Source organism: Euprymna scolopes, chromosome 9 (assembly GCF_053919585.1).
Source record: "Euprymna scolopes isolate OS-2025 chromosome 9, ASM5391958v1, whole genome shotgun sequence".
Taxonomy (NCBI): Eukaryota; Metazoa; Mollusca; class Cephalopoda; order Sepiida; family Sepiolidae; genus Euprymna; species Euprymna scolopes.
The window spans coordinates 140,904,987-140,917,657 of record NC_136490.1 but is presented as its reverse complement, the minus strand read 5'-3'; the positions used below and the strand labels follow the sequence as shown (position 1 = coordinate 140,917,657).

Genomic DNA, 12,671 nt, shown 5'->3' with positions numbered 1-12,671 from the left:
GTAATTTCTATGGAAGAGCATTAGGACTATAAAATTTATTTGCAAATAACATTATTTTACTATCGTTATTATTTTAGAACGGTAAAATAAGTGCATAAGTTCACAAAAAATTTCTCATATATTATAAAAAACAACTAGTCCGTGTTAATGATTTAGAGATATAAGAAAAAAGCTCGCAAAGAATTCAAAATTTATACATTAAACGATAAATTTATCAGAAATTTCTGAATAAAAATATACAATAAAAAAAATGAACAATAAAAATGTATAAAAAAATAATATAAGACTTACCTTTTGTAAAGCAAATAGATTTTTAATAACGAACTAGACAGACGATAAAATTAATTTTAACCTGTTCTGTTGATACATGTATCTACAAATGCTTGTCCTTACAGGCTTCCGTAGATTTTGGAAAAAAAGCGCAAATTTTGATTTCAACCTCTGTCATTTTAAATAATCAAATCGAAACAAATTTTTTTGGTCGATTTTTCTTTTGCAATTTTTAATATCTCAAGAGTCATATTATATTATATGAACATATTTTTTTAATATTGGAAACCTGTTATATAAAAAATCGATTTAAACTTCATATCGCATAATATTTGAATTTAATATCATTTAAAGCTTTTTAAAAATAATTATTTTTTAGAATTCGTTTTTTTGTTGTTAATTCAAATAATTATGTTACCGCAAAAAAAAAAAAAAAAAATCAAGAAAAATTGTTCATTTTATTTTTTTTAACATAATATTAATGATTTTGTGTAGAATTTTATTTACAACTTTGAGGTAAGTGAAAAAAATGGGCTTTTATATATATATATATATATATATATATATATATATATATATATATAACTATATTTTTTATTTATTTGATCTTTCCAGCTTTAAAAAATGTTGAAATTTTTATCGACCTACATTTATTTTTTTCAGTTTTCGTAACATGAAATATGGGGTAGAACACCTAAAAAAAAAAAATTCTCTAATATATTTAACGAAACCTACTTTTAATATGCAAGTTTATTTAATAATGAATAAATATCGAAAATTTCAGGTAAATATGATTATTTGATTTTTGCTAGATTTTTAAAACATAGGTGTCAACGCCTTAAAACACGTTACTACATAGGAATGTTGTTTTAATGCGTCGATAATGTAAAGACGATTTTTGTCTCGCATTCTCATTATTTTTGTAAGCTGTAAAAAAATTTTTTTAATATTAGCAGTTTATTTGAAGCTTCTTTTAAATAATAAAAAAAGTTAGGATGATAAATTAATTACAGTTACGTCGTGTTACATACAGGAGGGGTTAAAACTGTGGTGCGCGTTGGAGGTACCTTTTGATCAAGTTACATGATTTTTGGAATATGATATTTTTGCTTCACCATGGGTACATACAATAGATTTTTATTATTTTTTATTATTAATAAAAGGGGAATTCTGTACAAAAAACAAATTTTATTTATATGCATAATTTTGTCTTATGCTTGGAGATTAGAGATTTTGTGGATGACTTGCAACTTTTTCTGTCTGTTGTCATTTCATCTCAATTCTATAGTTTTAAACGTTCCTATTTACTTTTTCCTGTGAGAGTAGAGTCAAACACAAAGTCAGTTTTTAGTGTGTGTATGGAGAGGTCCAGCTCTTCAAAGAGTCACCCTGGATTAGAACAAAATAAAAATTGCCTTAGCCTTGATATCTCCTTCACTAACCAAGGACAGAAAAGTGAAGTGCGGTATTACAACAGAGTCAAAAGGACAAGGAAAAGTCTTTTAAATGTTATATTTATCAAGGGTTTATTGAAAACAGATGCCATCTATTATAATGACATAATTCTGTGCATCTTTAGAGAAGAGGGCGGGAGGGGGGGGGGGCTGTTTAAAGTGAAAATTACACAAAACTCATTTTCATGACAAGTTTTCAACTAAGCTTCAATCTTTCAACATTCACAACAAAACCTCATCTAGCTACAACCACTCTCAATAAATTTCCTTTTTCTCTACGTACATAGAACTAAGTGGAACTGTGCACTTGTGGAACACAAGTCTGATATAAACAAATTCTTGTTGAGCCATCCTCTTAAAATAATCACTTTCTGACCAGTTACAACAATTGTGACTAATCTGCTAAGTGTTTCACCCATCAAACTTAATTGTTATCCTTAAGTAGCCTTTGGGTCTTGATAAATGATGACTGTGTGCGTGTATACATGGCATAATCACTTTGACACACAGATTCTCGTCAGATCACCAAAGTTAAGCAACGTTGAGCCAGGCTAGTACCAACTGAGAATTCTAGGTGCTGTATGTGCTTATCTTGACATTGTTTCCAATCGTCCTGAATCTCGCTTGCCACTGATATTTAACAACACCAACTCAGAATTGGTGTGGTTGGAAATTGTGCAACTCCTGTAAAAAAAAAAAAAAAAATCCATGCACAGACACTATTAAAGTGGGTGACCATAGTCTGTCAAGATTGAAGAAAGCTCCCATATGTATATCTATATATACATACACACATTGCAAGCATGAACTCATCTGATTCAGTGTGAACCTGACCTGGTTATAAATATATATATTTTTAAGTACTCTAATATTCATTCCCTTGGGGTCAATTTAATGTGTTGTGTGTGTCTATTTCATCCTTGCTGCTGATGTTTTTCTAAAACACTGAAACTTGATATTTTTCTTCTTTTCTTTTTATTATATTGAACCAGTGGCAAGAGTGAGTGATAAACAGGGAAAGAGCAATTTTTTTTACAAATGTTACACGTTTAGCTATTTTGTTTTCAATTTCCCCAGGCAATATCGAATAGTCCTGCTAGTTTTATAATAAAATCATAGTAAGTGCTTATGCCATCCTGTCCCACATTTTTAGGGTTACTTCTTTGTTTTCTGTTTCTAATAAAATCTTTTGATTGGAAGCATACTTCCATGGGAAATGACTTCTTTACTCCACCCACTTCTCCTAGTGACCTTCAAAATACCTAGTTAACTTTACAGGGACTCTGATAAGACTTCCTGCCTATCTACATGTCAATTTTGAATAAAATTAACATAATACTTTCTCAATCCATTGCAGACAAATAGTTAATTTGAGATAACTTTTATAATAAATTTTTGGATCAAATTTGATCATCAGAACTGAAAAGACAAGGCACAGACATGTAATCAAAAAAGGTCAGATTTTAAATAATAATCAAAATTTTTTAAATTAAATAAAAATTGAATCCAGTTGTACTTACGTGTTGATCGTGTTCTGTAAACATACTAGAATTCCTTCTCTCACATGCCACAACTTATGTGTGAAGGCACTTGTCATTCGCTCAAAAACATACTGAAATAAAAAAAAGAAAAGAATTTTTGGTTGGAGTTAATTAAAATTTGATAATTTTCATATATTTTTACTGTAAAAATTACATAGATTATTTGCTCTTTAATAATTATGTTTTGGGCATCCAATACAATTATATTTGGTGGTGAGGCCCAATTATGAGAAAATGGTAGCTTTGTAGAGATATAGGATACTCCCAGGTGTGAGTAATTTTCCAAGAAAGTAGAGGGAGCCCGCCTTCTTTTACAGCAACCTTGGCAATATCTCCAATGTATTTTTTCCAATTCATGTTGCCTGTAAATATTAAGCCAAGGAGTTTGAACGATGAGCTCTCAGGTAGTTTTTTTTACTAGCCATGGTAATCAGTAGTTGAGACGGTTTCTTGTATCAAGTTAAGAAAGTTCTTGCAGTTTTTAACTTCTAAATTCAGATGAACATATCTTAGCTCAAACAAAAAATTTATGGATTGAAATAAGCACCATCAGAATCGCCAACGCAAAACAAGTGCATTTATGCCAGTAATGTAAAAATCTTGCATTCTGGTGGTGATAAAGTCGCTGAAGGCATTTTTGATATCGCTTAGGTTTTTGAAGCATTTCTCACGCAGAAAGTTGTTGAGAAGCTTGTGGTAATCAGTAGGTGAAAGGTCTGGAGAGTATGACAGATGAGGTAGAGTTTTGTAGCCCAATTCATTCAACTTCTGCAGGGTCGGTTTAGCAACTTACGGCCGGGCATTGTCGTGAACAAGAATTGTACCTCTTCTGTTGACTAATGCTGGATGTTGTTGTTGATGTTTTTGATGCATTTCATCCATTTATTGACATTACTTTTCCGCCATGATGGTTTCGCTTGCATTCAAGAAACTAATGGATTAGATCAGTCATAGACCACCAAACAGTCAATATGACCTTCTTTTGGTGCAACTCTGGCTTCGGGAAGTGTCGTTGAGCTTTGTATAGACATCTAACCACTGAGCTGAGTGTCACCGGTTGTCGTAAAGAGCCCACTTTTCATTACAAATCACAACCTGGTCGAGAAATGAGTCGTTCTTGTTGAGTAAAAGAAGGGCAGATGACAGTTCATAACAGCGTTTCTTTTGGTTGTCATTCAATTCTTGAGCCACCCATTTATCAAGTTTTTTTTTTTTGTCTTTCCAATCTCAAGTGGTTGGAAATCATCATATACATTACATCTAGTTCAAACAGTTGTGCATGAATTAGCTTCAACTAAGGCTCTTAAATTGATCATTGTCAATATCTAATGGTCGACCACTATGCTCATCATCTTCAGGACTCGTCGCCGCTAGGAAATTTCTTAAACCACCATCATGCTGTACGTTCAGTAGTGGTTCCTGAGTCAAACGCTTCATTGATATTACAAACTGTTTCAGCAATTTTTCCGCCTAGCTTGAATTAAAATAAGAAAATTGAGTTAATTTGCTTTTTTTTCCATCTTGTATTCAACATTCTGAAAAGAAGACATAATTGTTTTAAAACGATTGTAATTTAAACAATCAGATAGAGCGAAAACGCTCTTTAAAACTATATATAAAGTAAAGGTATTATAACGAAAACTTATTTAAAATCAAAATTTAAAATTCCGCAAGACTTTTTTTTTGTTAATCGAATAATTGTTATATTTTGAAACTGCTCTGATGACCAGATTCTTTTTTATGCTTAATGTTTTCGATATCGAACAAGGAACCAAAGTGTTTTTCTGATGATGTCAACATGTCTACTAATAGTAGTGATAGCAGTAAATCATTTCTAAACTATCAGGAAACATTAATTAATGCCTTCTTTCAAAAGCCAGAGTAAAAAGTAAACAAACTAATTTCATATTGCATGTTAATAACTGAGTAAACTTTTCAACTACAAAGTTTAAGAAGTGTGGTTCTGTAATTGAGTTGATATGTAAACTAAATAGCTAACTTATGGCTTCTAGTTGTGACACCTTTCCTCATCAGATAGAGGGTCATCACCTTGCATATTGTGTTCATAGTGGAACCAGTTTTCCCAAATGAGAGAGGTCGGCCAAAATCTGAGAATACTTGACTGTAAATAAATAGTGATGACACTTGGATAATCTGTAACATCGGCTATGCAGCAGAATCATTTTGCTATGCGATCACCAACACTATTTGTATGATATAAGCAAGCAAAATTGCTTGTTCACGAGTCTTGTGTGTACATCGAGTTGATGTACTGGCAATTTTCTCTTGTGACATACTGTTCCTGCTTCCAATGATGCAGTTTTCGTTCCTAATGACTATTGTTACTGTCTGCTTTTTGAAGATATAAACATGCCTGATTCATTCTAGAGCACTAGAGGAGCCCTGTTCATGTTTATCAACAGTGGAAAAGAATAAAAAAAATATTGAAACTGTAGCAATACATTGATCAATTAACTTGGGTGGAAACTAAAAGTATTTTTAAGACTCAACAAAATTTTCAATAAATTTAGTAATAAAGGTTGATTCAAGAAATAAAACTTAAACACACTAAAAAAAAATGTTGCTGTTTTCTTGCTTGTTTTTTTGTTTGTTTTCTATTAAAGAGAAAAATTTTTTCAAAGAAATTAAAAAAAAAAAAAAAAAAAAAAATACCTGTGGTGACGATGCCGGCATCATCAATTTCAAAAGCAATTTCTGAGCTTGATCACGAACCTGAAAATAAAAATATAAAGCGATCATTATTGATGTTTTTTCCATATAAATATTTAATCAGTATGTGACTATACTATTTTAATTTGTAATTTTTAACAAAAAAAAAAAAAAAAAATTAGTAAATTTATATACAGATCAGGTAATTAAAAATAAATCGGGTCTAATTCTGTAAATAAATCAAATACAATGTTTTAAAATGCTGGCTGTAATATATTGGAGTCATTTTAAGTTTTTGGTTTGTCTTTTTTTTTTTTCTTTTTTTTTTTTTTAAATTATTAAAAAAAATAAAATAATGCTAGCTGTTACATAATATGCCTGTTCGGATTAGGATTTTAAAAGTTCACTTTATTAAGTCGACTATGCCACAAGCAAGCGAGTGCACTTCTATGTAACCAATTAAAGCTTGTGGTCAAACAAAAAGATAAAGTTCTAAGAAAAAGAAAGATGCATGTTATTTCGTTTCCTCCCAGAGAGGATGTTGGTTGTGTCCTCAGCTGAAAGTACATCTGACCTGTTACCAAAATTCGATTTCGGGTAAGCACCTATGTAATCCATCTATGCTGTCAGTCACATGATAGACACCAATATAAGCTTTAAGAAAGGAGAGAAGAGACAAACAATCACTCCGTTTCAAAATATCAGTCATACAACATTCAATGAAGATGAAAAAACAAATTGTTTTTAACTTTTATCATCTTACATTTAATGCAAAGCGAAAATGCACCCCACGATATGAAAAATGGTTTATATGTGTGAAACTGCCGCTGTGACAAATTTGAATTATCCTGGAATATTTTATTGCCAACAAGGAGAAATGAACTCAAAAATAAGAACTAAATTCAAATCCACCAGCCAGTCTAAGCGATAACCTGACATTATTACCATCACCCATTCATTGAGATTACAACTAGATATCTGACTGAAGATTGTGTACCGCCAACCTCTGTATTGAATCCTAAACACTTCTGTGTTTTATATTAATTGGATTCACTTTCTTTTACATATTCTCATACTACATACCTAGAAAACGGAACTATTAAACTTGACATAGTGATACGAGACAAGGAGAAAGAAGCAACTTTGGAAATTCGTGCTCCCAATGATGACGGGTTAAACAGAGCTAAGAGAAAAAAAAAGACAGTGAAATATGTCTTATGTATGCTATTAAAAGAAATTAGAATCTTGGGAAGATCTCCATCATTCCAGTAAGCATAAGATCAATCAGACTTAAAATAATAATTTCAAAAACTACTTAGCAAATATACCTGGCGAACAAAGTGCAAGAGATATACAAACAATTGCACTTACACAGAATCTTAAAAAACACCTCTTGTTTGGAATGTATAAGATAGTGGGTGAACGTCTGGCATCTGGTAGGATGCCCCATCCCCAGCCAGCGCAAAATAAGAAAATTAAAAAAAAAAGACAAAGAAACTCATACTTTGCAAACTAATGAACTCTAATGTGATCACCTTCTGAATTACCCACCATTGTACTATAAATTAAAACCCCACTTTCTTTCAAAAATTGGTTTTCTGTATTTACATGTGGTCTTTGTCTGATGAAAATACTATTTAGATCCCTTTACTTATACTTTATTTTTTTTTGTACTTGTATATTTATCTCCTGCATTTTTATGTAAATAAATGATTTTTATGTAAATTTTTAAGTTGGTTGTTTTGTGTTTCTCACTTGTTTGTCTGATGTTTTCAACTGGAGAATTAGAATCGTGGGATCCCAAGCTACTAACAGATTTTATCTTTTTATATCCACACTTACTTTATAAATTCATTATTTTTATTTGATAATCTATTCTGGTAATTAAATGGTATGGATTTCAATACATGATGTTCTAGAAAAAATATTAAATAGTTTAAATCAGTATAAAGTGATAACATGCACTCTTTGTCATTCCCTTGGATGAGGACATGTTGGTGTTGAACCAGTCTAGCTGAAATCACTGTCAATAATTTTCCCCACTCTTTATCTGTGCCTAAATCAAAACAGATTCCATGAACAAAGCTTCTTTCTTAGATGTACACGCCTGTGGAACTCTCTTCCGTTTGCTTGTTTCCCACCTGACTACAACTTGGATGTCTTCAAGTTCAACATAAACAAATTCCTGATAAACCACCCCCTTAAGTAAGACACTTTATCAAATCTCGATTACTACGATATTATCCCATTGATTACTGTACACGCAATAATCCTTATCTCCGAGTGGGCCTCCGAGCCTTGATAAGTGGTGACTACCATGTAAAAAAACTATATATAATAAATAGGGCTATGACAACAGCATATTCTTTTCATTGTTTTGACTCTCGAGTATATATTCGACACAGTTAATAAACCAAGAACCACATCACTCTATATAAAAGCATATAAGATATCAAGGGATACACACTCGAGAGTTAAAACAATGAAAAGAATATGCTCTTGTCATAGCCCTAATAATAAGGTAGTAAAATTTCTAAAATATCTTACCTATGGAATCTACAAAAATGGTGGAAATTATTAAAATATTGTATGTTTATTTTAAAGTTATTCACAAAAATGAATTAATTAACTATTATCGAATTGTGTAACATCTTCAAAAGTGCAAAAAGAACCATTTTGATGAAGAAATAAATTTCAATCTCTACTCAAACTAAAATACCAATCTTTGACTGATATAAAACTTTTTTTTGCTGAGCATAAGGCAACAAGAACAAAAATAAATCTTTGTCAACTTCCAACAGAATAAGCAAGAAGGAGATTAATTTTTGTAAAAAGTACCTCAAAAAGCCAAATCAACCCTTTGACAACATTGATGTTTCAGCAAATACCAAAGAAAAGGTGCCTGCAACATGGTATGCAAATGAGATGCTTAAATAAACAGAGCAAACCCTGGCCATCGCGACACAGCTGTAATCACAAGACTTGATATGCAAATAAAAACAGCATAAGTTTCACCTACAAAGTTTTAGAAGTGTGTATTAAAACAAATGTCTGGCAGACAAGAGAGTTGGAAAAAGTTGGCATGGTTGTGTTTCAAAACGAGGAATCAACAGCATCTACATCTTTATACATCCCTTCATGCTGCATCATCCATTTTCAGAAGTGGTAAGGTGCCCAAGCATCTCTACACAGATGTTCATCCTCTGAAAGATGTTGGTTAAGATATTCTTCTTTGTCTTTGTGTATGAGAAACAGGAAGAATTGATTTCTCTACATACATTCCAGTCCTTCATATAAACCCTCAAACATCAGAGTCTCTTCTGAGAGGAGACTTCACATTCATCCACAAATTGGTAGCTAACTGAATACATGAAGAAAGACATGGAACTGGTATCAATCATTAAATGTGCTTTTCAGGTTTTTGACTGCAGACCTACAATTTAAAAAATATTCCACTCCTTCATATGCTTCCATTAAGCCACCATTAATCATACGATTATCATTTATCAAGATGCCTAAAAATGGGTTTTAGACTGATATTAGGGTTTTGGATCCCATAACCAAAACTTTCAATTTTTTTTTTTTTTTTTTAATAAAATCTATTTCATATATTCTACTTTTTCATTTTAAAGTTATAGGCAAATATCCACTTGATCCTCTTCACCCAAGTTTACTATGGAGTAATACTAGATGTTACAGATCAGTGGGTACTTGTGAGGTTCAAAATTAGTTTAAGACTGCAATATAAACTAATTATAATTAGCTTTTTTTTTTTTAATTTTCCATAGTTTTGATTTTAATTTTTTTCCCCCCACTCTTTTGAACTTGTGTACAGTGTTCAATGATTTCTCAGACAGAAATTAATATTACATTAAAATGTAAGTTGTTTTATTTTTATATACTGTTACCATGGTTTCATGTGCAGACACTGTCTAATCTCAAAGGTTGATTTTGAATTCACTTATTCTGTGGCAACCATTGTAACAGGATAAAAAAGAACTTTTCTTTTAAAAGTAGGTGTGATATTATGCCGTTATGGAAAAAAGGGAAAAAAAAAACTGTAGCCTTTTATTTCTCAATCATATCTGTCATTTCCTGACGAAGTCCCCCTAAAATGGAGATGAAACGTTAAAAATTTCTTAAAAGGCTGCAAGTTTTTCTTCCTTTATAAAATGAATAAATGCGAGTGTTCTTATATCCATTTATTACTCTTATAATAACATGAAAAAGGAGTTACTGTTATTTAAATCAATAATACAACATAGAATTTTGGGTGCTTATTGTGATAGAGTTGACAAATCGATTTCTTTAAATGTCATTTTAAGCAAAAACAATATTTACTTATTTGTCATGTTGAAAATAGTAATATATCCAAAAATTATGAAAATTCAAGTAGAAAGTTATTTATAGTTAAAAGTAATTTTTACGAAAAATATGGAGAAATTGCATTTTCCATAGATGTCAACATCATGAAGATTGCACATATAGGGAATATAACTGCTTATCATTTTCAGAGCTTGTTCCTGTCATTCCTTTCTGGAAAATATTCAAATTTTATTCACACACATGTGCATGCATTAATTTTGTTCATTATTTAATTAAATTACTTTTTTTGTTTATTATTATTATTACATAATATTTTTGATAAAATTTTTGAAAACATCTGAAATTAGTTTCTGTTGTCAGTTGGTTCTGAAAAAAAAATCATGCATATGTACATGTTGTTTTTGTGCCTTATTTAATTAATTACTTTTTATTTAAAAACATTTTTGATATAAATTTACAAAAACCGAGCTGAAATTACTGTTTCTGTTGTTTGTTTTAAAAAATTTAATATTTATGAAAATAAATTTTTATTTGATTGAAATAATTTAGTGTTTTTGCTGTTTGAATAATTTTTTTTTGCTAGACTGACTTCTCTCCCTTTTCGCCCTCATTACTGGCTGCTGTACTGTTTTAGATCATAGCAATAGATTTTTTGTTTTACAAATTTTTTAATATATTACTATTTTCGACATAACAATTAAGTATGTAATATCGTTTTTGCTTAAAATGATATATTTAAAGAAATCGATCTGTCAACTATCTCAACAAGGACCAAATTTTGAAATACTATGTATACTGTACAGACGAAAGACTCCAAAACAGATCTTTGTATGCATAACAATTTTTTAAACAGGCCATAATAAAACATTGTTTGGCGTTACTCATTCATAATTTTGTCCTTTCATTTCCATATATATGCAATAGTTTTGCCAACAGTGACACTTATTTGAAATGATTTAATATATAAAAATAGGATAAATTATTGAACTTTAAAATACCTGCAGATTAATTTTCAGGGAAGGTAATTTTAATTAAACTAAAAAAGCACATATAGCAAGAGGTCAGGAAGGGTGGGGGGAGGATAACTGACTACTACCTTCTATTAGTGATCAATGCCAAAGTTTAAAAGAATTATTTTTAAATTCAATAAATAAATTGTAAGTAAAAATAAGAGAGAACACACACACACACACACACACACACACACACACACACACACACACACACACACACACGTTCATGCAATTTGATTATCCTTTTCTTTTCATGAGATTTAAAAAAAATTTGTATAAAAATATCCAAAATGTTAAAATCTATATGAATAATACATTTCTGAATTTTTTTAGATGAGACTTGGTTATTTGTATCATTTTGATTCTTCAGACTACTGTTCTCATCTTGAGTGTCATTTTCACAACATTTCGGTCGATGTAACCTCCAACCTTCTTCAGGTGTATCTTGTCGAACTCAAACTCTGGAATTTGGATGGAATTTCGAATGGAACCTTTACTTACTTTACGAGGGTAGCATACTCTAATTTCATCAGCCATGACTGGATAAAGGTCCTAAGTAATTCACAATTGTATTTTTCGGTCGCCCACAGTGAGTATTGAACCTTCAACCTTCAGAAGAAGGTCACTTTTACAATTGATTTTTTTCAAGTACTCTAACCACTGTGCCACAAGTCCTTGCAGACAGTTCTAGTACAAATTTTGGAAGTCTTAAACCTATTTTATATCTAGTTATAACTATCCCTATTTATTCCCGAGTTTGACAAGATACAGTTGAAGGCCGGTGGTTACATCAACTAAAATGTGAAAATGACACCAGGATGAAAACAGGAGTTCAAAGAATCTATATGAATAAATGCAAAAGTTTTTTATTTTGTGTTTAAAACAAATGGATGAAAAATTTAATGCTTCAAAGCCAGCTTATATATAAGCGCTTTTTCCACTTTTTGTTTTTAATATACATTAATGCAAATTATGTAAAACTTTTTGGGATTTATTTTCTGCCTACATTTCTATCAATCATTTTGCATGTCATGTTTTCGAAATCACAAAACAAATTTTCATTTGCAAGTTAACCTCATCTGTGAGTCATGTTACTTGTGGTTATGATTTGTTGCTGCATTCTTTTTCATACTTTCTTCTGAACATTTGATAATAATTGAAGAATGTATAAGTTTATTTCTCAAAAAACTCATTTTAAACTCATTATACAAAATAATAAATGATTAGGGAATCGGAGTTTCACTCAACTCTTGTAAAATTATAGATTTCCAAATAAAAAAGTTTTTTTTAACATTAAAAAGCTTTTAAAATTTATAGACCCTCTCTGTGTATAGCTTTGCGGATGGCTGTTGTGATCTTGTCGTTGAAATGGGGCAGCTTTAGAAAGCAGGTGTTAG

General features: G+C 30.7%; 1 protein-coding gene across 46 annotated transcripts in view; it reads right to left on the bottom strand.

The window, feature by feature from the left end:
- LOC145284881 (CLIP-associating protein 1-B-like) overlaps positions 1 to 12,671 on the bottom strand; it is a 450,911-nt gene that overhangs the window by 303,926 nt on the left and 134,314 nt on the right. For all 46 annotated transcript variants that reach the window (XM_080133909.1, XM_080133914.1, XM_080133920.1 and 43 more), the window contains exons 5-6: positions 5,939 to 5,998; positions 3,245 to 3,336 (exon numbers count right to left, since the gene is read on the bottom strand). In XM_080133909.1, the coding sequence (XP_079990035.1) occupies positions 3,245 to 3,336; positions 5,939 to 5,998 (152 nt within the window). The remainder of the gene's footprint in view (positions 1 to 3,244; positions 3,337 to 5,938; positions 5,999 to 12,671) is intronic.